Below are 27459 nucleotides of genomic sequence, written 5' to 3' on the forward strand. Positions count from 1 at the left end.
GATGTCCAGTTTTACTCGGATGGCCTGGGACAGAGTTTCAGATCAAGATGTGGACCTCCCTTTCCCAACAATAAAGTGAAAATCTGAGCTTGGAATTTCGCTCCCAAGTTCCCTGATCTATCATGGATTTACTAAACACATTTGACAAAATGTCACTGATAACTAAAGTTTATCCAGATGGATTATAATGTATGCCTGAGAAAACTGAGAATGTCAAATTCAGGCCAAATTCCAAGTTAGGAGCTCACATTTCAACAAACAACACTATTAAAAATGGACAGAAGATTTGAATAGACATTTTTCCAAAGCAGACATACAAGTGGCCAAGAGGTACATGAAAAGATGTTCAACACCACTCCTCATCAGGGAAATGCAAATCAAATCAATGAGATATCACCTTATACTTATTATAGTGGCTATTATTGAGAAAGCAAGAAATAACAAGTATTGCAAACACTGTAGAGAAAGGGAGCCCTTGTGCAATCTCAGTGGGAATGTACATTGTTGCAGCCACTATGGAGAACATTATGAAGGGTCCTCAAAAAATTAAACATAGAACTACCATGTGATCCAGCAATCCCACTTCTGAGTATTAATCTGAGGAAAGTGAAAATACTATCTTGAAATGATATGCTCCCCCCACTTCACCACAGCGTTACTTACAGTAGCCAAGACATAGAAACAATGTAAGTATCTATCAAAGGATGAATGGATTAAAAAAACTGTGTGTGTGTGTGTGTGTGTGTGTGTGTGTGTGTGTATTTCAGTCATAAAAAAAACACAAGAAAATCCTGTCATTTGTGACAACATGGATGGACCTCAAGGACATGATTTTAAGAGAAGTAAGCTAGACACAGAAAGATAAATACTATATCATATCATTTATATGTGAAACCAAAAAAAAAAAAAAATCAAACTCCCAGATACAGAGAACAGACTGGTGGCTGTCAGCGATGGAGAGCAAAATGGGTAAAGGTGGTCAAAAGGTACGAACTTCTAGTTATAAGATAAATAAGTCTCAGGGATGTAATGTAGAGCATGGTAACTCTAGTTACTGATGCTGTGTTACATGTACTTGAAAGTTGCTAAGAGAGTAAGTCTTATAATTTGTCATCACACGAAAAAAATGAGCCATGTATAGTGATGGATGTTAACTGGACTTAAACAGCAGTAATCATTTCAGATTATATATATATATATATATGTATATATATATATATATAAATAATTATGTTGTACACCCGAAATTAATACAATATTATATATCAACATTATCTCAATAAAAAAAAATAATAAACTAGTTGGTTTGTTTGTTGGTCTGTTTGTTCCCATCCAAGTACTAACCAGGCCCGACCCTGCTTAGGTCTGTTTGTTTCAAAGAGCCCCCATGTTCCAAGGGAGATTCACAAGAATAAAGTCCGAGTGGCCCGGATGTGGGACGGCTCCTTGGCATCTTCTGCCCCAAGGCTGATCACAGAGCAGTCCCCACAGAGCTACCACTCAGAGCTGCCCTGTCTGGTTCACAGCCTGGGCTACAAACATGACTGTGTTGACACTGTGTCTTATCCATTTGCTTTCCATAATGTCCCTTACTTTGGGTTGAATCACAGAACTGCTGTTCAATCCAGAAGTCTCAAGGCTCTTTCCTGTCTCCTGAAGGCTCTGGGAAGTGATCTGTATTCACTCAGGGCTCAAAGGGAGGGCTCACATGGAGGATATTTACCCGGCTGTGGGTCAAGGGTTCCATTCTCCCACGTGTCTGGGAGCCCCTTGAGGGTCCTCAGCCCAGATGACTGGCTAAACTCGGCAGTCGCTTAATTGCATTCAGGAAAACAAACACAGCTTGCCCAGCTGGGCAAAACTTTGAAGCTTCTGTCCCTGGGAATCCACAATGCAGGGTGGCTAGAGGCAGCCAGGAGCCACAGGCCCCCTCCGCAGACACAGCTCACCACACGCCGGCTCGCGCTCCTGACGGACTGTGCACAGCAATGGGACCTCCCACACTGGTGAGACCATGGCTGTCTTCACCTGAGCTCTCTCCCCTGGACTGTCAGAGTGAGAAGAAGCCATTCTCAGGGTTGAACTAAGGGGCCTCAGGAAAACAACTCTGCTCCTTTACCTTGGGCAAACAGCTGAGTGGCGTGGGGACCTGCTAATGAAATTCAGGCGTTCCCTGGCTCTCTGTGCGGAGACCAGGCCACACCACGGGGTCAGGCCAACTCCATCTCCAGAGTCCGGTGGCCTCCATTCAAAGGGCAGCTGCTAGGGACTCTCCCTCCCCACCGTACCCCAACCCCTGCCAACTGGAATTGGAAATCTCCTGTGCTCACTCCCCAACCCCCATACCCCATACCATACATTTACAGTCTCCGTTACCACTGCTGCTAAGCAGGCCACCAAACTTGGTAGAACAAAATCATAACCATTTTTTTGTGTTCACAGCTGTAGTAGGTCGGAAATTTGGAAAGAGCGGAGGAGATGCCTGACTCTTTTCCATGATTTCCCGAGTCTCAGCTGGGAAGATGCCAAGGCTGGGAGTGACGTGCTGTCTGGGAGTTGGAGTCATCTGGAGACTCACTTAATGCGTCGGGTGTGTGTCTAGCGTCCCAGCCAGGAGGGCTCACAACAGGACTGCCACCAGAGGGCCTGTGCTTGGCCTCTCCACGTGGCCAGCTTCCTCAGAGCATGGCAGCCCCAGGGTAGACGTTCTTGCATGGTAACCTGGGACCCAAAAGTGGATGTCCCAAGGAATAATGCTGATGTGGCACTGCCTTTTCTGCCACACAGTATCCCTTTCTGTGGCCTTCTCCTGGTTATGAGCAAGTCACAAACCCACCAAGATTCAAGAAGATCACCTGCGGGATCCCGGCCAGGTGAAAGGTGTGGTTTCAGCGCCAGGATGAGCACGGCATCCAGGGAGGGCGAGAGAGCCGCCCACCACAGTGCAGCATGGGAGCCGCGCCCCACCCCACCCCACCCCGCTGCAGGTGCCCTCACACTCAGTGCTTACTGAGCCCTTGCTTCCTACTGGGCCCCGTGCTCAGGCATTCTACATCGGATCTCATTTAGTCCTCAGAGCAACACTATCCACAGGGCCCCTTGTTAGCCCCGCTTCATGGACACCTGGAGGGTTGACACTAACTCGCCCACCCTCACAGAGCCAACCAAAGGCAGTCAGAATCGGAACCCACATTCTTAACCACTGAGTAGAGTGACTTCCACACAAAGGAGAATGGAATTAGGAGGCCTGGGTATCAAAAATAAGAACCCCAAAGCTTCTTTACGGAAAGCTGAATTCTCTGAAAAGAATCACAGATTCTTTTGAAATCTCCTGAAAAGAGAGCCCAACCCAGCCATGAAACCATCTGACCTTTCTGAAAGCCACCAAATCCCTGTGGGATTCCCACACGGAGAAGGAGCCTGCGGAAAACAGGCTGGACCTTCCGGAGCCAGCAGCACAGTTGGCCAAGCCTCCGCCATAGAATCCGCTGGTCACTCGTGGGACACGCTGCCTCTACAAACCCCCAGAAGGAGAAACTCGTCCCGGGTCCACCTCAGGGAATAGGAGTCCTGGTGAAATCAGTGGGACACCTACACAACTGTCTCCCCCTGCGCCCAACCCAGGGCTTTTCTCCTCTTTGAGGCTTCTCTGACCAAATGCAACATTCCCTCCCTGCTCTGCCTGCCCGGCGTCGTTCATGGTCACCTGTCTGTCCTCCTTCACATCGTGCAGCAAGCACAAGCTTCTTCAAGATGCAAGAATGAGACTTAGGTTGCCAGTCACCCAGAATAATGTATTTTAGAAAGCAAAACATTTCCTCCAGATGCGTTTCCCACCATCCTCCAAAAGCATTTATGAATCGCATGGGGCTGCCAGTGGGGGTCTTACTGAGTGGGGGTCTGTGCAGTAAACCTACCCAAGATGAACACCTTCTTCCAAACTTAGCTGACCACTGAACCTGCTCCTCACAGAGCTTCTTTGGAAAGGGCCTCAGGCTCCCCAGCCCTGCCAGGCTGTGACACCCCACCTGGGGACCATCTACCACCATATGTGAGTGCTTGATGTGACTCTGGACATTTAATGGACTGAGCACTGACCAACCTACCCAGCTATGGCAAGGACCCAAGAACTTCCCAACCTCCACTATTTGTCCTGTTTTCATGGGGAAATAGAGAGAGTACATTTGCACAAACTACTTTATAACCAAACTACTAAATCCTTTGAACTCATAATATGCAGGAACTGCGGCACAAATAGGGCTTTTGTGAGACGTCGTTTCTACTTGTTGTGAAGAAGGACTTCTGAATCCCGAGACACATGCAAATACATGATGGAAACAGGCCCCCGTTTTGCGTGATGCCATGATCCGGTCTGAAGTGTCACTGGGGCCACCGTGCTGAGTGGACATGAAATGGCCTCAGGAGTACCATTCTGTCTACACTGCTCTTCTGCCTACACTCTTTCAGGGCATCTTCCTTCGCTGGCAAGCTGTCGGCTGTCCCCCTCCACTGCAATCAAAGACTCTGCCCCTCTCTCCTCGCACTTGAAGCTGACAATTTCTGGCTAAAAAAGGAGGGTTGGTAAACTAAACAGCCATGCCTGTTAGAATGGCGTGGAAATAAGCATACGAAGCCTCTAAGGAAGTGCCGTAACCCCTCCACCCACGGCCGGGCTGCCCTTCACACAGCTGCCACAAGCACCCAGGGACCCTCACTGCACCTGCAGGGCTCCAGAAGGCGGCAGAGCGCCAGAGGACGGCGCTCCTGCTGTGAACGATGGTGGGAGGTGACGAGGAGACTCACCTGGGAATAACCGATGATGTTCCCACTGGGGTCGAGCACATTAAAATTGATGACTGGACCCTGCACCTCCGGGCTGCTGAATTCAGAGTCACTGTAAATCCGCACCACGGGGGCTCCACTGGGGTACCGGAGAGCAGACAGGGCCGTGTAAGTGTACTGAGCCAGGGTGAAGGTGTGCTGCTTTATATTCTCCATCCCACCTAAAAATGATTGAGAAACATTAGAAACATGAACTTCACATGTAATTCACTCATTTTATTAATTTTTTTATTAATTCTTTATTTGAAAGAGAGAGGGCGCACAAGCAGAGGGAGAGGGAGAAGCAGACTCCCTGCTGAGTGTGGAGCCCCATGCAGGACTCGATCCTGTCACCCCAGGATCATGACCTGAGCCAAAGACAGATGCTTAACTGACTGAGCCACCCAGGCGCCCCTCACTCACTCATTTTTAAGAAAAACAAGGTCATTCTAACTACCAAGCTGGAGCTCAGATTAACGATTGTAAATCGTCCCAGTGTGTGGGACTGGACATATTGATTAATGTGTAGATCTGGGGCCTGCCCAACACCTGACTGTTGCTGTTCTGTGGAAACTTCCACGAGAATTCTTGTCATCCTTCTTTTTTCTTTTTTTAATTTAGACCCTTGGGTTACAGATGGCAAAAATGTACAGTTTTATTTTTATTCTTTTTTTAAATTTTTTAAATTTTATTTTTAAGTAATCTCTATACCCAATGTGGGGCTCGAAGTCATAACCTTGAGATCCAGAGTCACACACTCCACCAACTGTGCCAGTCAGGTCACAATTTTATCTTTAAAAGGATCATTTCTTTTTGCTGTTTCTTTTAATATTTAAATCATTTTAACACCATCCAAATCAATTAAGGATACGTGTTACAACATGGATGAAGCTTGAAAATATGTAAAATAAGCCGGACACAAAAGGACAAACACTGCGTCTTATATAAGTGCCTAGAATAGGAAATTCAGAGACAGAGAAAAAAATCGAGATTCCCCGGGACTGGGGGAAGGGGAATAGGGGAGTTACTGTCCAATGGTACAGTTCAGTTTGTGATGTTGCAGAAGTTCTAGAGACGGTGTCAGGGCTGGATGGCTGCTTAACAATGTAAATGTATTTAATGCCACTGAAATGTACACTTAAATTGGCTAAAACAATGCATTTTATGTTACAGGCATTTCATCACATTTTTTTCCAAAGAAGCAAACAAGTAGGAATAATTAGAGTTTGCTTTATTGCCCCTGCCCCCATCAGAACTGTAGCTTGTCCTGTGGTCTCTGTTAATATCTTTCCTTGGAAAAGGGCTCATTGCTCAAAGCTTGTCATCATTATCTCCTCTCTGTCCTGGATAATGTCCAGTCACCTTCCTGCCTTACCATCAAGGCTACCCCTGTCCCTCCCGTGAATTCTGTCTGCCCCCAGTATTGGGCTCAGGTTGAGAACCTGAAGGCTCTCATTATTGTGATTACCTAATCATTGAGCCACATCCCTGGTTCACCACAACTCCACTTCCATATGGATGGGTTCAAGCAGTACCACCCAGTTCTAGAAGCTCAGCCTCTGGAGGAGTGTCCAGGAGCACAACAGGATGGTGGATGCCTGGCACTTGAGTCAGAGGCTCTCCTAGTCCTGTATGCCCTTGTGTCAAGCTCCACACGATGGGACATGGTCTCCGTGTGCTTGTCAGCATACAGTGAATGTCCCCCACCTGCCCACACTCCCCAAACACTTGTCAGGAAAGAAGACATGCATCACAGCAGAGACAGTGGTTGGGGCTCAGGGTTAGGCAAATTTTTTTTAAGATTTATTTATTTATTTGATAGAGAGAGAGACAGAGCACACGCATAAGCAGGCGGAGCAGCAGGCAAAGGGAGAAATGGGCTCCCCACTGAGCAGAGAGCCCTGTGTGGGGCTGGATCCCAGGACCCTGAGATCATGGCCTGAGCTGATGGCAGATGCTTAACCAACTGAGCCATTCAGATGCCCCGGGTTAGACATTGTTATGGCCTAGGTTGAAATCCCTATTCTCTCAATCACAAGTTCCCTGACCCTGGGGAAGGCATTTAACCTCTCGGAGTATGAGCTCCTCGTGGGCAAAGTGGGCTCTTTATATAGCTCCCCCATGGGACAAGAGGGATGGCCCAGCAAGGGATCAGCTGATTAAGGTCTCAGGACCTGTAACCATTCCCAGTCAAGGGACCAAGGATGGCCTCTCTGCGGCTGTGAAAGTACACATCTCCTGATTTATAATATCTCTTACTTGTTAAAATGTTCTTTTAACTGGCAAAAAGGAAAAAAAAAAAAAAAAGGCAGCTCGGTCTCTTGCTCTAGCCTCAGAAGTCATTCCGAAGTTCTTGAGAATGAGCTTCAACTATTCAGCTGCCAAGGGCCAGACACTCGCACAGACCCTCTCTTTTCTCTCCCATTTCAGGAGCAAATGAAAGGCTCCACTGACCTGTGAGGCGCTCGAGGGCATCAAATCCATGTTTTAGTGCTATCACGTCAAGGAACGAGATGGTGCCATCTTCAAACCTATAACAGTGTTGAGGGAAACAAGGTCAAGCTGTGACCAACATCTCCATGAGCATTTTGCGGTGTGTAACAAGGTTCTGATTTTAGGCTTAGCCATAATCTCTGAATACCTTCTCTTTGTTGCCTTATAAACCACTGCTCACTCTCCCCGTCAGGACAGAGGGCTTTGCACACTGAGACCCATGGGGCCAACTCTCTTGGCAGCTTTCTTGGGAGAGAATGGCCTTGGTAATAAAAGGAGCTAAAAAGACAGTCACCACCTTGAGAAATGTTATCCTGCCCCCATGAACGCTTGGACAAAACCTCAAGTGCTTCGGACTCTTGAAATGCTGCCCTTGACCCAGGAGAACACCACGGACAGGGCATCAGTTAAGCGTGATCCAAGTACTACATGTCAATGTTCCCAAACTCTATGGAACCACATATCATCCTGGAAACAATATCATTCGAAATGCTATGGAACCCAAGTATCATTTTTGAAACAGCTGAGCTCGCAGCTTCAGAGGAAAATGGCGTCCCAGGGAGAGGTTGCAGTAAAGACGCCAAGCAGGCAGAGGCAGGCACACTTCCTGCATGGTAAGAACATCAGAGTAGTCGGGAGCAGGTGTGCAGGAGCTGGGAATTGGCTGGCAAGGTGGAGAGTGGTAGGAGATAAAGTCAGAAGATGTCTAACTTGGGGAGATACCATGTGTCTGAACGGCTCGGAGCAGAGAGCAGGGACAGGATGGGACCCAGGATCTGACAAGCAGAGTCAGTCCTCAGGCTGCCACAGAAGGGGGAAGCTTGGAGACAGGAGGTTTCAGAGAGCACGGGCATAAAGATGGTGGGAAACCATAGCCTCTATGAGCCTGGCTATGAGTTATCAAAGCAAGTCAAAGTTTTCAGTGGAAATACTGTGCTTCGTATTTTAATATTCTAGAGATGAGATTTGCTCAAAATATTGTTACTGAGTAACCAGGGGTGCCTGGGTGGCTCAGTACATTAAAGCCTCTGCCTTCGGCTCAGGTCTTGATCCTAGGGTCCTGGAATCAAGCCCCGAATTGGGCTCTCTGCTTAGCAGGGAGACTGCTTCCTCCTCTGCTCTCTGTCTGTCAAATAAATAAATAAAATCTTTAAAAATATATATTGTTACTGACACAACTGAAATGTTAATTTCTTTTTAAAACCAATATATTAGTAATTAATAATTATGAATCAAGTATATGAACTGACAATTAATAATGAATCAATTGTGAATTAATAATGAATTAGTTGGGGGGTGCCTGGGTGGCTCAGTGGGTTAAAGCCTCTGCCTTTGGCTCAGGTCATGATCCCAGGGTCCTGAGATCGAGCCCCGCATCGGGCTCTCTGCTCAACGCAGAGACTGCTTCCTTTCCTCTCTCTCTGCCTGCCTCTCTATTTGTGATCTCTCTCTGTCAAATAAATACATAAAATCTTTAAAGGAATGAATTAATTGATAATGAATCAATTACTAATTGATTAATCACTAAATAATCTTCAGTAAATTAAACATTATTATCCTATAATGACTTAGGTTACTGATTGATAATAAATAATCATTTATTAATCAATAATTAATAGACTCTTGGAGGAAAGGAAGTTTGCTGTTTCCATCAAAGGTTGTATCTCCTTGGGTTATAAAACGATTCAGAGCATGGTCTGGGTACATACTCAAAAAGCATTTGGGTTTTGAGTATTAAATCTCTTGAGTTCTAGTCCTAAATTCACAAGAAAAAAATGAGGCTTCTAGCGGTAAGTAAATATTTTCAGCTTTGTGGGCATCTTGGGGCAGCACCTGCTGAGAAGCAATCCACCCAATCGAAGGAAAGAGGTCTGATCCTGCCCAGCCCACCCACACAGGGCCCAATCCGAGCTGCCCCACTTCTCCTGGCCTTCAGATGCTCCTATTGGCTTGATAAAGTTTGAGTTGTCATTGTGATCTGCCTTTAATTTATATGATGTGTGCCTATCATTCTCTTCTCACTTGGTTATATTACTTGTTATATTCTCACACTTGGATACAAAATGTTTTACATTAGTGTTCCTGTTTCAGAATCCCTCAACTACAGAGGAGTCCTAAGTAAAAGAGACACCACAGGCACCTGGGTGGCTCAGCCAGTTAAGCGTCTGCCTTCGGCTCAGGTCATGATCTCAGAGTCCTGGGATGGAGCCCCACGTGCAGATCCCTGCTCAGCAAGAAGTCTGCTTCTCCCTCTCCCTCTGCCATTCCCCTACTTGTGCTCTCTAACTCTCTCTCTCTCTCTCTAATAAATAAATAAAATCATTAAAAAAAAAAAGATTGTTTCTTGAAAAGAAAGAAAAACATGAGGTGCAGGGATCAAGTCACATGCCCATGTCCCCACAGCTGGCGTGTGGTAAAGCCAGGAATCCCCCGCCAGCAAGCCAGTTCTGGAGCCTACACACTTGACCAGTGACTCTACTGCAGGGGACACGGCCCTACCTGCAGAGGCCTGAGTCTGCCCCTGGGTCTGTGGGGGATCTGACACACCCTCCCATCCAGGGCTCCCACCTTCTGAGGCACCTGCAGGGGAACTAGCTCCCTGTCCCTATCCCATAGTATTCCCCACTGTTGGCCCCAGTAGAACCCTGGGTCAGCTGTCATTTTCACCCTCTTACGCCTTCAACCTGATGAGTCCCAGCCATCAACACCGGGACCATGGCTCCCCACACCACCTTTCCTCTCCTGAGAGCCAATCACCTTCCCCCTCGAAGTCCTTGTCCTCTCATAGCTGTGGAGAAGCCCACAAATGGGGGCCTGGGACACACTCCAGCCAACCTCCGCCCCCCCAGATCTGAGCCCTGCCACCAGCTTCCATCCCTCTAATCCCCATCCACACCCCAATCTCTGACCCCAGTCACCCAGTCTGGTCCCTTGCACAATCCTATAGGCGACACAGGCCTGCCCCTCGCCTTGCTGAGCTCCTACCAGCCACTCCCAAGGTGAGGTTACCTTTCAGCCACCGAGCGCCGTGGGATGTAGAAGTCTTCCCCTGCGAGGTACGCAGCGGCTGTGCCCCCTCCAAAGTAGGTTTTCCTCAGCAGAGGAGCCACACGATTATTCACCAGCAGAGCACCCAGGCCGGTGGGGAATCCAAAGATCTTATAGAAGGACAGGGGGACAAAGTCGGCCTGGTGAACCGACAGGTCCAAAGGGGAGGTGCTCACGTAGGAGGCCGCATCGAGCAGCACGAACCACTTCCCGGGCACGGTCACCGGGCACCTCCGCCCAGACTTGACCTCTCCTATCCAGGACAGGGGGTATCTGGTTCCAGAAAAATTACTCTGTGCGGGGTAACAAAAAAGATGTGGAAGTTGGCTGTCGGGGACACTGGCATCCATGCCCCGAGTCTCTGCCGACCACATGTCCTCTGGCCTGACGGGGACAGAGGTGACGTTCATGGCCATGGTGACCTTCCTCATGCCCACCACGGAGGTGTGGCTGTCCGTGAGGTAACAGAACCGGCTCCCGCTGCTCTCTGGGCCGGGGGACACCCACGGGAAGGCCTCTGCCACAAGTTTAAGAGCAGCTGTGCTCCCTGCTGTGAAAATGACGCTGTAGTCCTCTGGGGAGGTGTGGAAGTGCGCCAGAATCCTGGAAGAAGCAGAGTGTCATGCCAGCTGCAGGGTCTCACAGTGTCACATGGTCAGAGCAGTTGTATCACTATCACATAGAACCTGCCTTCATTTTTAGGGAAAAACCCAGGTCGGCTTTGCCACGATGGCAAAGTGAGGCCGGGGCAGAGCCAGCTGCAAGAGGAGATGACAAACAGGTTCCAACTGGCAAAAGCAGCTCCACCTCCCACGTCCCCACCCTCCCAGAGAAGATAAAAGTCCGCGGGGTGCCTGGGTGGCGCAGTCACTCCATCGCACTCTTGGTTTCAGCTCAGGTCATGATCTCAGGATCCTGAGATCCAGCCCACAGTGGGCCCAGCATCTGGGCTCTGCGCTTAGCAGGGAATCTGCTTGGAATTCTCTCTCTCCCTCTTCCCCTCCCCACGGTGCTCTCTCTTTCTCAAATAAATAAATCTCTAGGGAAAAAAAAAAAGATAAAAATCCACAAAACTTAATCCTAGAAAACACTCTTTGAGGGTGCCTGGATGGCTCAGTGGGTTAAGCTTCTGCCTTCGGCTCAGGTCATGGTCTCAGGGTCCTGGGATCAAGTCCCACATCAGGCTCTCTGCTCAGCAGGGAGCCTGCTTCCTCCTCTCTCTCTTTCTCTGCCTTCCTCTCCGCCTGCTTGTGATCTCTTTCTCTGTCAAATAAATAAGTAAAATCTTTAAAACACAAAAGAAAAAGAAAACACTCTTTCCTCAGTCTACTCTCCGGCTCTTTCACCAACTGGCTTCACGGTGCCTTTAATATTGGCAGCCCAGCCTCCCTTGCCAATTGGAAACACTTGAAATTATAGCAATTCAAGTAACTTTAGGCACCACTTGGAAACTACTTACTAAAAACTATTACATGTGGAAAAATACAAAGAGCTATTTCAAGCTGCACATACTAGTAAAAAGTTTGCGGGGGTGGGTTGTTGATGAATAATGCCTAATGACACATGAAAAGAAAGCCCAAAGGAAACCTTTTTTCCTCTCTCTGAAAATGAGGCTTAGAGGGCGCCTGGGTGGCTCAGTGGGTTAAAGCCTCTGCCTTCTGCTTGGGTCATGATCCCAGGGTCCCCGGATTGAGCCCTGCATGGGGCTCTCTGCTCAGCAGGGAGCCTGCTTCCTCCTCTCTCTCTCTCTCTCTCTGCCCACCTCTCTGCCTGCTTGTGATCTCTGTCTGTCAAATAAATAAATAAAAATCTTTAAAAAAATAAAAATGAAAATGAAAATGAGGCTTAGGAAACTGGATCCCTTGTGGTCCCTCTGGCCCCCAGGCACTCTGGCCTCAGCCCGGAGCCACATACAACACCCGAGAACAGCTCAAGGCTGCCCGCCTGTGCTTCGGGGCTGCCCTGCTCCCTACCTACTCACTCTGACCTTCCTGTCCTCTGACCTTCCTGTCCTCTGCCCCTAACGGTCCTCACTCTGCACGTGACCATTTAGCTGAAAGTGATCTTCCTTAGACCAACGCGGAACCTGTGTGGGTTGTGGTGGGGGGTAGGAAAGAAGTCCTCCCCATCCTGGAACTGCTGGCCACTCACCTGTAGCGCACATGCTCCACGGTGTCGTGGGTGAGCCTGCTGCTGATATTCTGGCTGTGAGGATTACCTGGCAGGTTACAGAGACAAAGCCATCAAGTCACTACCTCTGTTTCTCCCCTCCTATTCCTCCCAAACCCTCTCCTTCGGTTTCTCAAAAAGGTGACCCTACAACTACTCTGTGACCCAGCAATACCACATCTCTATACTTTAGGGAAATGAAAACACATGTCCACACAAAGATTCATGCTCAGAAATGTTCACAGGCAGACTTATTGGTAAAGCCAAATTCTGGGAACAACATGAATACCCTTCAGCTGATGGACAGAGAGACAAGATGGGGTATAACCACACAATGGGAAAGTATTCATAACAGAAAGTCACAATCTACGGGCTATGCCCTGAGTCAGCCACAAAAACATCCTGAAGGGTCACATAGTGTATGAGTCCATTTATATAGGCAATGTCCAGCAAAGGTATAGAAAGAGGTTCAGAAAGTTGTGAATTAGTGGTTGCCTGAGACTGAGGGGGCAACAGGGCTGAACTATAAACAGGAATCAGAGATCTTATTGGGGGAATGAAAATGTTCTAAATGATTTATTGTGATAGCGGCACCTTTGGTAAAGTTGCCTAAATCATTAAATCGTACATTTGAAATAGATGGATTTTATGATGCATGAAATATAACTCCATTCTCAAACAATTTTAAATTTTTTTAAAGATTTTATTTATTTATTTGACAGAGAGAGACACAGCGAAAGAGGGAACATGAGCAGGGGGACTAGGAGAAGGAGAAGCAGGCTTCTCGCAGAGCAGGGAGCCCGATGCAGGGCTTGATCCCAAGACCATGGGATCATGACCCGAGCCAAAGGCAGATGCTTAATGACTAAGCCACCCAGGTGCCCTAAACAACTGTTTAAATAAATAAACCAATCCCCGAGATCGAGATGGGACCCAGGAAGAACACTGGAGTTGGAAGTCAGCTCACAGGCAACCAGGCCAATGTAAACCGTTTCTGCAGGCTCTTTGAGAGGTGGTTCTGATCATTCCAAGGAATCAAGGAGAATAAACTCGGAAGGCTGACCTCTCCCCCAAGCTTGAGACAGAGCCATGAACTCCACTTAATTGAAATCCCCATCTTCTGTCCTGGGTTCACACCCCTGCTGTTCTGCAGAAACACATCTAATTGTGTTACTTGTGTGGCCCCAAGTATGTGAAGGGGGCCATCACATCTCCCCTTAGCCCATTCTCAAGGCTAAGTCCTCTTCTAAGTTCACTTATCAATTTCCAGTTTTCCTCCTCTCCTCAGATTCCACATGAGTGTGTCCTGAAGTATCACCACCTCCCTCAGAACACGGCCCCCAGACAAGGACACAGACCTCAGAGGGGCGAGATGTGCATGCATTGGGCACAAGCCTTTCTTGGGAGCAGGACCAGAGGCATGCCATATCGTAGTCTTGACCTTCTTTGTTTTAGGGTTTGTTTCTTTTCTCATACCATGCCATCTGGTGTACTAGATCTCTGGCCACCAAAGCTATCAATGATCCTCTTCCACATGCAGTAGTAACCAGTGTACTAGTAACTGGTAACCACAGTCAGTACTTACCCTCACTGCCTCTCAAAGCGCTGGTTTTTAGCTCCACGCCGTCAGCACAACCTACAGTCTAGACGCTGTCCCCTCTCCGCACCAATCCCACAGTTACGGCTCTTGGAAAGGTTCAAGACTTGTGGATCTCTTCGCAAATCATGGATCAAGATTGCCATAGGGTCCCTCACTGGCACCTCTCCTAGAAACTATTCCCCAGATTTAAAGATCTGCTGGTTGCCCAGGATCTTAGTGAGGCACGAGAGGACGGTCCTGAACTGAGGGGGTCTGGTGCTCTGGAGCCCCGTGCCTCAGGCATGTCCTGACTGCGTGGCCGCAGGTTAGCCACCTACCCTATCCGGGACCCACTTTCCTCACCTCTAAAACAGGAGTGAGGACAAAACCTGTAGGTTAGCTTGTGTGCTAGCTGCACCTGTACCCTCGTTTGCGGGAAGGCGGGGATTGGGGAGGTGCCGAGATGGAGGGGGAGGGTGAAGCTCAAAGGTCCGGAGCGGTGGCTGAAGTGAGTGCGCGTTCGGCACACCAGAGCACTCGCTGCGCTCCCCGCTGCTGCATCTGCTTCTGCTGCCTTTAGTTCAGGCTCCCTTGCCAGGCTCCCTCGCCCGCACTGTCCACACTTTCTAGAAGGAACATCAAACTCCGCGGAGCTCCTTCGGAGCCCTTCCCTAGCTCTCCTCTCAGACCTCCTCCACTCCCCGCCCCTCCTCTGTGCTCAGGGGCGGGGCTAATACCTGGAACCGCTAGGGTTCGTGCAATTACCTCTGCCTGGAACCCGCCCCGCTGCTCCTCCTTCCCGTGTAACTCCTTGCTCATCCTCCAGGACTCCCCCGACTTCGAGGGCAGCTTTTTCTGACCTTCACACTGCCAACGCTGCAGCCACACACCCTCCATGGGATCGCAGGCCCTTGGTCCACAGCCCTTCACACAGGTGGCCATTCACATTTACTGGGAGCTCACTTGATTAGGATCGTGCATTGACTAGGTCACAGCCCACAAAGGCAGGGACTGTGCTTCCTTGGTGTCTGAGATAGCACCGTGCCCCGCACAGCACAGTGGCCCAACACACACTTATGGAGTGAAAGAATAGGGGCACCTGGGTGGGGCAGTCAGTTAAGCCCCAACTCTTGGTTTGGCTTAGGTCCTATCTCTCAGGGTCCTGAGATCCACCCCTACATCGGGCTCTGCACTCAGTATGCTTGAGGCTCTCTCTTTCCCTCGCCCTCTGCCCCTCCCCACTATTTATGTGCTCTCTCTCTCTCTCTCTCTCTCTCTCTCAAATACATATATAAACCTTTTTTTAAAATAGTGCATGTCCTCCCCGCCACTCTACATTCTGTACTGTCCTGTCCCACAGGGTCATTCTGCCATAAACACAGCACCTTCCTACCTTTGTGCCCTTCTGACACTGACCCCTCCTTCTGGAAGTAAACTGTGTGTCCCTGAGCTAACTCTTCCTATCCTGACAGTGCATGTGTTAGAGGGACAGACCCAGGGCTCGCTGACTCCCCACTCCCAAGGGACCCATTCAACTCTGCGTGCTGCGCACAGTTCTTTTGGATTAATCCAACATTTAGTAAGCTGGGATGTATCAGCTGTATGCAGTTGGCTCCCTTTCAGCGTGAAAATCAGTTTTGGTGTGTTGTTCTTTACCATAAACATTTTCCATGAGATCATTCGTGAAGCTGGTGAGCTGACTCTGGGGGAACAGTGTGGCTCCCGCATGGTCAAGGTAGACAGTTCCTGAAAGAAAACACAGAATAAAGCTGTGGTTATTTTTCAGACGTGTTCCACTCATTTCACCTAGATCCCGGACCATGTGAGCTTGAGCGGGAGGGACCCCCCAGGCTACTGACTTCTCCCAGCATCTTGACAGGAGCTCCTTAATCCGAGTGGAGGCATGAGCAATGGAAGGTTGCACTTTCCCTATCGAATGACCTTTAGAGCCCGGAGCAAGCGTTCCTGATTAGCCAGCTCTTTAGTGACCCTGGAACAACATCCCACACAGAGGAGGAGCCCAATAGACATTTGTGATTCATGACGGCAAAGCAATTTCACATTATGACTCACTTCCTCCCTGGAATTTCCTTGCCGCTTCCCTGGCAGCCAAGCCCTGATCCTGCTTTCCCACAGTGAACTCTACATCCTTCAACCCTAGAATAGCTCTGAGAGCTTCGGACAATTCTAGGATCATAAATGATCTTTCTAGCCTCTCTCATAACAGAGACAAGCAAATTCAGATGAGCGTGAGATACCGAGGTTTTCCCATCAGACGGTGGAAACCAGAAAGTTGGATAATTCACCATGTGGGCAAGGTGCTGGAAAACAGGCCCTCTGGTTCATGGCCAGTAGGAGGCTACACTGATATAACTTCAGGGACAGCAATCTAGCCATATCAGTCATGGTTTAAAAGGCAAACCCACAGGGCAACTGGGTGGGATAGTTGGTTAAGCGTCTGACTCTTGGTTTCGGCTCAGGTCATGAGCTCAGGGTCCTGGGATGGAGCCCCTCATGGGGCTCCAAACTCAGCAGGGAGTCTGCTTAAGATTCTCTCTCCCTCTCCCACTGCTCCTTCCCCATGTTCTCTCTCGCTCTATCTATCTCAAATAAATAAATAAATCTTTAAAAAATAAAATAAAATACAGGACACCTGGATGGCTCAGTGGGTTAGGCCCCTGCCTTTAGCTCAGGTCATGATCTCAGGGTCCTCAGCAGGGAGCCTGCTTCCCCCGCCCTCTCTCTGCCTGCCTCTCTGCCTACTTGTGATCTCTCCCTCTGTCAAACAAATAAATCTTTAAAAAATTTTTTTTAATAAATTAAATAAATAAAATGCAAACCCTCTTTGACCTCATCCCTCTTCCGGGAATTCATCTTATAAATACCCGTGGTTTGTGAAATGGTCTGCACATGAGGACATTTAGTGCAACAGCATTGTCTGCAATAGCAGGAGATTGGAAATGACATCCTTGAACATGTGTTTAAAACAAAGAATTCTTGCACCTCCATCTAGTACTTTATAAGTACTGACATAGAGCAAACTCTGAGATATACTTTCCAGAACATACAATGTAAATAGATTCATTCCTTCTTTCATTCACTTAAATGTTTTTCGTTGTTGTTGTTTGCAGAATGGATTTTTTTAAATATTTTATTTATTTATTTGACAGAGAGAGAGGATCACAAGCAGGCAGAGAAGCAGGCAGAGAGAGGGGGGAAGCAGGCTCCCCGCCAAGCAGAGAGCCCGATGCGGGCTCAATCCCAGGACCCCGAGATCATGACCCGAGCCGAAGGCAAAGGCCCAACCCACTGAGCCACCCAGGCGCCCCTGCAGAATGGATTTTTTTTTTTTTTTGGTTCTTTATAATAGCTTTATTGAGATATTATTCCCATATCATAAAATTCACCCCTTTAGTGGTACTTTTAGCAGATTCACAAAATTGTGTGACCATCACCACTATCTAATTTCTTTTTATTTTATTTATTTATTTGACAGAGAGAAATCACAAGTAGATGGAGAGGCAGGCAGAGAGAGAGAGAGAGAGAGGGAAGCAGGGTCCCTGCTGAGCAGAGAGCCTGACGCGGGACTCGATCCCAGGACCCTGAGATCATGACCTGAGCCGAAGGCAGTGGCTTAACCCACTGAGCCACCCAGGCGCCCCACCACTATCTAATTTTACAACATTTCCATTCATCCCAAAAAGAGAACCCATACCCATTACCAGTCACTTCCCAATCCATCCAACCCCAGCCCTTGGCAATAACTAATCAATCTACTTTCTATCTATACAGATTTGCTGATTCTGGGCATTTCATATAAATGGAATCATATACTATGAGTTCTTTTAGTGTCTGACTTCTTTCACTTAGTGTAATACTGTGACATTTTCATGTCATTCCTTTTTATGACTGAATAGTAGGAGGCACCATATTTTACTTATTCTTTCACCCAATGATAAACATGTGGGTTGTTCCCATTTTTTGTCTATTCTTAGTGATGCTGCCATGACTATTTACATGCAAGTTTTTGTGAAGACATCTGTCTTCTCCCATTTAGCCAGTTATCTTTCTTGGTGGTGTCCATTGAAGCATAAAAGTTTTTAGTTTTTTAAGAAAGATTTTATTTATTTATTTGACAGAGAGAAGCACAGCTAGAGAGAGAACACAAGTAAGGGGAGTGGGAGAGGGAGAAGCAGGCTTCCCACTGAGCAGGGAGCCTGATGGAGGTCTCCATCCCAGGACCTTGAGATGATGACCTGAGTTGAAGGCAGATGCTTAATGACTGAACCAGCCAAGTGCCCCTAAAAGTTATTAATTTTGATGAAGTCCAATTTGTCTATTCCTGTTGTTATTACTGCTTATAATTTTAGTGTCATAAGAAACCACTGCCTAATCCAAGGTCCTGATAATTATTGTGTATGGTTTCTTCTAGAAGTTTTATATTTTTAGCTCTTATATTTAGGACTTTCTTTCATTTTCAGTTAATTTTTGAATACAGTGTGAGGTAGGCGTCCAGTTTCATTCTTTTGCGTGTGGATACCAGCTGCCCCAACACTATTAGTTGAAGAGACTGTTCTTTCCTCTATTGAATAGTCTTGGCCTTCTGTTAAAAAACAGTTGACAGGGGCACCTGGGTGGGTCAGCGGGTTAAGCCTCTGCATTTGGCTCAGGCCATGATCCCAGGGTCCTGAGATGGAGCCCTGCATCCGGCTCTCTGCTCAGCAGGGAGCCTGCTTCCCCCTCCCGCCCTGCTTGCCTCTCTGCCTACTTGTAATCTCTCTCTCTGTCAAATACATTAAAAAAAAAAAAAAAGCCGTTGATCATAGACATATGGGCTTATCTCTGGACTCACAGTTGTATTCCACTGTTCTGTGCATCTGTGCTCATACAGATACCATGCTGTCTCGATTGCTGTAACTTAATATAAATTTTACACATTTTACTTTTATGGGAAATGTGAGTCTTTTAACTTTGTTCTTTCCCAAGTTTGCTTTGGCTATTCTGGGTCCCTTCCATTTCTTTTTTTTTTTTTTTTTAAGATTTTATTTATTTATTTGTCAGAGAGAGAGGGAGAGAGAGCGAATACAGGCGGACAGAATGGCAGGCAGAGGCAGAGGGAGAAGCAGGCTCCCTGCTGAGCAAGGAGCCCGATGTGGGACTTGATCCCAGGACGCTGGGATCATGACCTGAGCCGAAGGCAGCTGCTTAACCAACTGAGCCACCCAGGTGTCCCCCCTTCCATTTCTTTATGAAATTTAGGATCAATTTGTCAATTGCTGCAAAAAGGTACCTGGGAATGATATGCAATCTATACGTCAGTTTAAGACTTTTGTCATCTTAGCAATATTTAGTCTTCAAATTCATGAATACAGGGTGTCTTTCCAATGATTTAGGTCTTCCTTTATGTCTTTCAATGTTATTTTGTAGTTTTCAGTGTTTAAGTCTTGTATTTCTTTGATAAATTTATTCCTATGTATTTTATTCTTTCTGATGCTTTCCTTTATTTCATTTTCTTGCTAGTGTATGGAAATCAGCTTGCTGTTTGTATATTGCGTTTATATCCTATAACCTTGCTGAACTTGTTTTTTAGTTCTAATGGTTTTTTATGTGGATTCTTTAGGATTTTCTATATCCAAGATTGTATTATCCACCAATAGAGATGGTTCACTTCTTCCTTTCCAATTTGGGCAAATTTTGTTTCATTTTTTTTACTCAGTTGTCCTGGTTAGAACCACTAGTACAATGCTGAGTAGAAGTGGTGAACCAGATGTCTTTGTCTTATTCCTGATTGTAGCAGTAAAGCTATCAGTCTTTCACCAGTATGCTGTTAGCTGTGGATTTTTTTTTTTAGATAGCCTTTATCAGGTCAATTAAGTTTCCTTTTATTTTCTAGTTTCTTGTATTTGTACATTCGAGAAATGTTTATTGAGTACTAACGGTGTGCCTGGCACTGTTCTAAGTAGTGGAGACATAACAGTAGACCAAAGAGAAGCTAGTATGAGAGTGACAGAGAAAGACCATGAACAAATAAATGTAAATTATGTCAGATAACAGATGTTACAGCTCAATTGTGTAATAAAAAAAAAAAACCTGTATACACTTATCTAAATACAAACAACAACTCAAAAGGCACACAGGACATAAGGGGCAGGAGCTAATTCAGAGCTGACCAGAGTTGTGGCTGAAAAGAGAGGGGGTTCCCTGGCCATTCTTTTTTTTTTTTTTTTAAGACTTTATTTATTTTTTTGACAGAGAGAGAGAGATCACAAGTAGGCAGAGAGAGGGGAAGCAGGCTCCCTGCTGAGCAGAGAGCCCAATGCGGGGCTCGATCCCAGGACCCTGAGATCATGACCTGAGCAGAAGGCAGAGGCTCAACACAGTGAGCCACCCAGGCACCCCTCCCTGGCCATTCTTTACCCTCCCTTGGCACCTTTTGAGTGCTGTGTAAATGCACTACCTAGTCCAAAAAGTTAGCTTTAGAAATAATGTTCTCATTAACTAAAGATTCAGAAATACAAATGCCCTACTCCAAAAGAAAGGCTTTTGTACCCCTGGGCATCAGGGAGATGCTTATGTGAAGACACAGCATGTGTGAAACCTGAGGGGCCCCGAGGGAGCACCGCAGGCCTTGGCCATGGTCTTCTGCAAGACCAGGAAGCTTTTGGGAGAAGCCTGCTTTGGCCTTTGGTCCAGTGAGTAGTTTTGCAAAACTGGGCAGCTGTGTTAGATTAGCTAGAGGTCTGATCTTAGCAGAAGTCAGCTAGCATCGTGGTTAGCAGGGAGGAATCCAAGTCAGCCAACTTGATTGAATCCTTCTCTACCACCAGCCATTCTGGATCCCTGTTCCTTTATCTGCAGGTGGGATGGGGGTTAAAAGAGTTGGTATACAGAGCCCTGTTTAGTGCTTGGCACACAGTAACTCTTCATGAGATTTGGCTATTAACAGAAGAAGCAGGCAAATGACCCCCAAACCCACTGGCATTGAGTCTTCAAGAAGGAAATTCCAGTGTCTCTTCCAGTTCTCAGCCCAACACATGGTGAGTGGCCATCCACTAGCACCCTGCGACTTCAAGAACTATCTGGGGGCACCTGGGTGGCTCAGTGGATTAAAGCCTCTGCCTTCTGCTCCAGCTGTGATCTCAGGGTCCTGAGATTTAGTCCCACATCAGGCTCTCTGCTCAGCAGGGAGCCTGCTTCCTCCTCTCTCTCTCTCTCTGCCTGCCTCTCTGCCTACTTGTGATCACTATCTGTCAAATAAATAAGTAAAATCTTTAAAAAAAAAAAAAAAGAACCATCTGAACCACATCTGAAAATTCAATAGTCTCCCTTCACCAAGACAAGGGAATTCCCATCCAACTGGTTGGGCAAAACATTTCAGCACTTGAAGATTAAGCATGTAATTATCTAGAGCTACTCCTAAACCAGATAAATGCTCAAACCTACACAAAAACTATAAGGGGAAGGAAAAGGGGGAAAAGAAGAGGAGGTGAAAGTTATATTATTTTGTTTTGTTTGTTTTTCCCTGCCCCATGAGAGCAAAAAAAAAAAAAAAAAAAAAAAGTGGATATGTTCCAAGACTCCCAGCTGTGGGAGGGATGGATTTAATCCACAAAAAAATCTACTTGAACTATTAATGTGAGGAAATGCTGGGAACTTGCACTAGATAGACAGACAGACAGCATACAGTACAGTAGATGTTAAAGGGACTCTGAAGTCCGGCCTCAGATCCTGGCTATCACATTTAGATTTTACATTTAAGGGAAAAGATGCTGTTCTCTGAGGGACACAAGTGAAACAAGCAGGGGCCCAGAACATCCCTCTACTTTCCCAGCATAGTGTTGAGGGGAGAGGTCAGCCAGTGATGGGTGTGAGGGACCAGAGCTGGATTAGGGGATTAAGCAGGTGTGGTGCAGAAATAATTATGGACTGCACGGTAACAGCCTCGGAGATTTCCTTCAAAAGAATGGGGAGTCTCCTTCCCTCCCTCCACACCTGTTCATTGTACCAGTCTATTTCTTGGGTGGAAATTTCCATAATAAAAACTGTCATGGGGGTGCCTGGGTGGCTCAGTGGGTTAAGCCTCTGCCTTCTGCTCCAGTCATGATCTCAGGGTCCTGGGATTGAGCCCTGCATCAGGCTCTCTGCTTGGCAGGAAGCCTGCTTCCCCCTCTGCCTCTCTGCCTACTTGTAATTTCTGTCTGTCAGGTAGATAAATAAAATCTTAAAAAAAAAAAAAAACTGTCAGGGACAGCAGGCGGAAGCATAGGGGTGAGATGCTGTCTCCCTTGGGTGAATGTGGCACTGGGAAGAATGGGGTGGTAGTTGAGAGGCTGCCAGAAGATTCCCTCTCTCCTTCCTGAGAGTCCATACTGAAATACAGAGAGGAGACACACAGAGGGGAGGCCACAGCCCTGAAAGCCCCCAAAAGGACAAAACAGTCACTATCCCAAACGTAAGAGTGGACATCAGCTGCAGGTAACTGTATGAACTGTGACATCACCGTTGCTCTTCTCCCACAAGCTGGGGAGCAGTCACTGGTTGTTCATCAGGGCAGAGAACGTACACCTCAAATCCCGGTGCCTGGTGCCACTTCCATTCACCCCTGCTCAACAGGCTGGTGGTTCTAAGGCTCCAGGAAGACCGCCACACGAGGTCCCTGGCAACAGAGTGAGTCCCCACCAGTGTGGGAGCCCTCTTGCTCTGCTGGGCAAGGCCACATAGCCAGATGGAGCTCCATTTCAGATTTATTTCTTTATTTTTAAAAATTTTATTTATTTGACAGAGAGAGAGAGAGAACAAGAGGGGGAGCGGCAGACCGAGGGAGAAGCAGGGTCCCCGCAGGGAGCCGGATGTGGGGCTCAATCCCAGGACCCTGAGATCCTGACCGAGACTAAGGTCGACGCTCGCCGACTGAGCCACCCAGGCGTCCCGCCATTTAAAATTTAACCAGCCTGATCTGCCTTGCGGAAATCAAAGGGACGACGTGACCCCGGTCCCGGTGTCCAATTCACAGGCTTGTCCTCTACTTAAAGCGCACACTGCACGGTTTGCTAATGCGAGTCCCCCAGCGAGCTAGAGTTCAGAGATATTGTTCGGACTGCACGAGTGAGAAAAATGAGACTTCGAAAATAAGAGATGCTGTGAACTCAGTCTCCAGAAGCTGTAGCCTCTCGATCCCAACCCCGCCCCCCCTTCCCAGCCGCGGTCCCAACGCGGCGCACTGACCATGCACTCACTGCACCTGTCCGCAGGCGAACATCTGAACACCAGGCAGGAGCGTCGGACATTCGTGCATTTTGCAAGCCCAGCTCCAGTCAGACCTTTAGAGCCGGAGGTCTCGTGGCACCCACGGGGGAAAAAAATCACTAAGCCTGGCCCGCAGAGGGCGAGTGCAGGTGAGTAAGGCGCAGGCTGGTCCTGCTCCACGGGAAAGTCTAAGGAGCTAGAGTAGCAAGAAATCTTGGGCTGCAGGTGGGACCTCAAGGAGCTGGGTCCACGAAGCGGACGCGTGCACACGTCCCGCCAGGTCTTTCGATCCAAAATGTATCCCAGACAAGGCGAGGTGTTCCCACCTAGAGCCAAAGCTCTTTCCCCGTCAGTCCCAGAACACCAGCGCTCCCACCCCCACACAGGTGCCCCGCCGGCCTCACCTGCCAGGCGGCCGAATTCGCGCTCGCGCAGCTCCTGCAGGCCGCGCGAGCCATAACCGTAGGCGAGCGGCCGCTTGCTCGACTCCCGGAACCGCGCGAAAGCCAGCAGCTCGGCACCCCGAGGCGCTGCCCCGCCGGCCATGACCCAGGGCGGCCCGCCGCGCCGTCCAGGTCGCCGCGCCGGGGGAAATGCCGAAGCCGGCGCGCGGCGACTCCGCCCCCGGTCGCGCCCCGCTGGCACCTTCTGGGCCTTCGAGGGCACCTGGTCCGCGGCCCAGGGCGGCGCCCCGCCCGGCCCCCACCCCCGCTTGCCCGCGCGCTGACTCACGGAGTTTCACTTCTTTGCGGCCCTTTTCCTGGGGGCGGGGCGAGGACGTCCGGGTCTTCCCAGCTTCCCAGCGGAGCCCACGGAGATGCCGCCGAAGACCCGTGGAGCACGAAGCTCTCGCTTATCTAGGGTCCCACGAAGAGCCTGGTGGCAGAAATAACGCACCGCCTTTTCCTGCGAGGCGTCCTGACCCCCGGCGATCCTCCCGGGCCGACTCTCCCGGTCCCGGGCCGACTCTCCTGGTCCCCGGCCCCGCACGACACCCGGGAACCCCACTCTCGGCGGCAGGACCCTCTCGGGCGTGGCGCTTGCCGGGAGACTTGTTGCTGCTCCCCACTGGGGTGTGTGCTCGGCGAGTCTGAAAATGCGGCAGAGCGAAGCGTGGAAGAGGAAAAAGGCCTGGGATCCCTGAGGTTGCTTAAGGGTCTCCGTGGCTGGGGACCGTCGAAACAGTAGTTCGCGTGCGACTCCTGCGCCTTGGCCCTGAGAGGTGGGTGCGGGAGGAAGAGCGACTCTGGCCACAAATGCCTCAGTACCGAGCGGCTGACCAAGCCTGGGGGTCGGAAGTGCGGACCCGGTGCGGGAGTGAGTGGAGCCCAGGTACAAGGAGGGAGAACTTAGTTGTGAGCCTAAGGTCGGGCCCGCTTGCGAGGATGGAGTGAAAGATGATCGGAGGTTCCCCATTTGGGGCTGCAGTTCTAAGAGCCAGTTCCCGGGGCGTCCCCACGCTTAGGTGGTCTCTGCCTGCAGCCGGGTCAGGCTCATCCTCCTCACTGCCAGATCTCCGGGTCCTTACTGGACAAGCATTCATACTCGTTCTGGAAGGAATGAGTGTATGCATGAATCAATGCCCGAATTTGCTCACTGACATCACTGACCACCTGCATCCTCTTCTGCGTACCTTCTGCCTACACTCGGAGTAATGGTGACATCTTGACCCCTCTCCACTGTGCTCTCTCCTGAAATGTGACCTCTGGCAACAATAACAAGAGCAGGTATGCCCTGGGCACATGTTCACCGTTACCTGTACTCATTATTTACCACAGTTAAATAAGCAGATCTATGGGGTGGCTCTTACAGGTGGAGAAGCTAAGTCAGAGAGGTAGAGTAACTTGCTCAAGAGCACACAGCTAGAAGATGGACAAGTCAGCACCTGCGAAGTCCACTTCCAGGGCCCTGCCAGTTAAATGTGTCCAGCAGCCTCTCTGATACAAGCCTCAGGGCCTCAGTTTCCCCATGTCTAAGTTGGGAAAGTGCTGAGAGTTGGTCCTCCCAGGGACTGTCTGGTGTGTGTGTGCCACTCACCCCTCCTTTAATGTCTTTCTTCCCAGAGAGGATTTCCTCCAGGACAGGCTTTTCAGGCATTAATTTGCATAAATCACCTGGAAGACTATTAAAATGCAGATTCTAATTCTTTTACATTTGGGTTGGGGCCTGTGTGGCTAATGAGGTTCGGTGTTTCTAATGAGTCTGGATGATGGTGTTACTCAGGTCCAAGAATTACACCCTGAGGAGTGAGAGCCTTCCTTACTTCCTTAGGAACGTAAGGAGTATCTACCTCTGGTAGAGGTGTTCTGGGGCCAAGTAACAAATCCCAGCTCCACAAGGGTGCTGCTTTCGGACAAGCTTGCCTAGTGAATCATCTGAATGTACCAACCCAGTGCAGAACTTTTTGTTGTTGCTGTTATTAATTGTGGTAAAATATAAATAAAATTTACTAACTTAGCCATTCTTTTGAAGATTTTATTTATCCATCTGAGAGAGAGAGAGAGAGACAGAGAGAGCATAGGCAGAGGGAGAGGGAGAAGCAGACTCCTTGCCCAGCTGGGAGCTGGACATGGGGCTTGATTCCAGGACCTGGAGATCATGACCTGAACAGAAGGCAGAGGCTTAACCATCTGAGACACCCAGGTGCCCCTGACTTAGCCATTTTTAAGTGTACAGTTCAATAGTGATAAGTATATTCACATTGTGTGCAATTTCCAGAACTCTTCCCCTTTTGCAAAACTGAAACTTCCCGTCTTGCAAAACTGAAACTGTTTCTATCCACAAAACAACTCCCCACCCCACCTGGCAACCACTACTCTGTTTTCTGTCTCTATAAATTTGACTGTATTCACAGAATCATACAACATTAGTTTTTATTGTGACTGGGTTATTTCGCTTAGCATAATGTCCTCAAGATTCCTCCATGTTGTACATATGTCAGGATTTCCTCCCTTTTTAAGATGGAATATTCCATTGTGTGTATACACATTATATGTATCCAACTCATCCACTGATGGACACTTGGATTACTTCCACCTCTTGGCTATTGTGACTAGTGTCGTTGTGAACATGGGTGTTCACAACAGATACCTCTTTTGAGACTCTACTTTCAGTTCTTTTGGATGTATAACCAGGAGTGGGATTGCTGGGTCATGTCGTGGTTCTACTTTTAATTTTCGAGGAATTGCCATACTGCTTCCCATTAGCAGCTGCACTATTTAACGTTCCAACAGAGCAAAAGGGTTCCAATTTCTCCTCATTCTCACCAACACTAATTTTGGTGTTTCGTCTTGTTTTTTTTTTATAGTGGTCATTCCACTGGGTGTGAAGTGACATCTCCTGGTGGTTTTGGTGCACTTGCCTCATGATTAGTGACACTGAGCATCCTTTCCTGTGCTTTTTGGACATTTGTATGTCTTCTTTGGACAAGTGTCTATTCAAGTCCTTTGCCTGTTTTTTCAATTGGGTTGCTTTTTGGTTTTTTGTTTTTTAATTGCTGAGTTGTAGGAATTCTTTATATATTCTGAATATTAACCCTTATCGGGTAATAATTAGCAATATTTTCTCCCATTCTATATATGGCCTTTACACTTTAATTGTACTCTTTTATGTACAGTGCAGAACTCTTGAGGATCATTAAAAATCACTGAATTACCTACCATTCAGTCAAGAAATAACTTCGGGGTGCCTGAGTGGCTCAGTCTGTTAAGCGTCTGCCTTTGATTCAGGTCATGATCCCAGGGTCCCAGGATCGAGCCCTGCTTTGGGGTCCCTGATCAGCAGAGAGCCTGCTTCTCTTTCTCTCCCTCTGCTGCTCCCCTTGCTTGTGCTGTCAAATAAGTAAATCTTTATAAATAGACACACACACACATATATGTGTATGTGTATATATATATATATATATATATATATATATATATATGCCATGTAGCCCAAATGCCCTACCACTGCTTCAGGACGCAGGTGCAGAATTGCAGGGGAGAGGAAAGGGGTTAACTTCCAACTAGGGAGTTCAGGGAAGGCACCCTAAAGGAGCAAGCCTTTGACCTGGACCATACCAATGAGCCTGTGAAGAAGGGAGAGCAATGGGGGATGCCAGGAGG

At 48.1% G+C, this 27459-nt stretch overlaps 1 protein-coding gene across 4 annotated transcripts in view; it reads right to left on the reverse strand.

Annotated features, from left to right (window-relative positions):
* MOCOS (molybdenum cofactor sulfurase) overlaps nucleotides 1-24222 on the reverse strand; it is a 61225-nt gene extending 37003 nt beyond the window's left edge. For 2 of the 4 annotated variants that reach the window (XM_059140282.1, XM_059140281.1), the window contains exons 1-6: nucleotides 23761-23914; nucleotides 15767-15856; nucleotides 12514-12580; nucleotides 10324-10965; nucleotides 7276-7352; nucleotides 4804-5003 (exon numbers count right to left, since the gene is read on the reverse strand). In XM_059140282.1, coding sequence (XP_058996265.1) covers nucleotides 4804-5003; nucleotides 7276-7352; nucleotides 10324-10965; nucleotides 12514-12580; nucleotides 15767-15856; nucleotides 23761-23902 — 1218 coding nt within the window. In that variant the 5' untranslated portion in view covers nucleotides 23903-23914. Of the gene's footprint in view, nucleotides 1-4803; nucleotides 5004-7275; nucleotides 7353-10323; nucleotides 10966-12513; nucleotides 12581-14116; nucleotides 15355-15766; nucleotides 15857-23760; nucleotides 23915-24088 lie in introns of those variants that run through there. The other 2 variants (XM_059140283.1, XM_059140284.1) reach the window with 2 other exon arrangements.
* Between the last annotated feature and the right edge of the window lie 3237 nt (nucleotides 24223-27459).

This window comes from Mustela lutreola, chromosome 11 (assembly GCF_030435805.1).
Source record: "Mustela lutreola isolate mMusLut2 chromosome 11, mMusLut2.pri, whole genome shotgun sequence".
In the NCBI taxonomy this organism is placed as follows: domain Eukaryota; kingdom Metazoa; phylum Chordata; class Mammalia; order Carnivora; family Mustelidae; genus Mustela; species Mustela lutreola.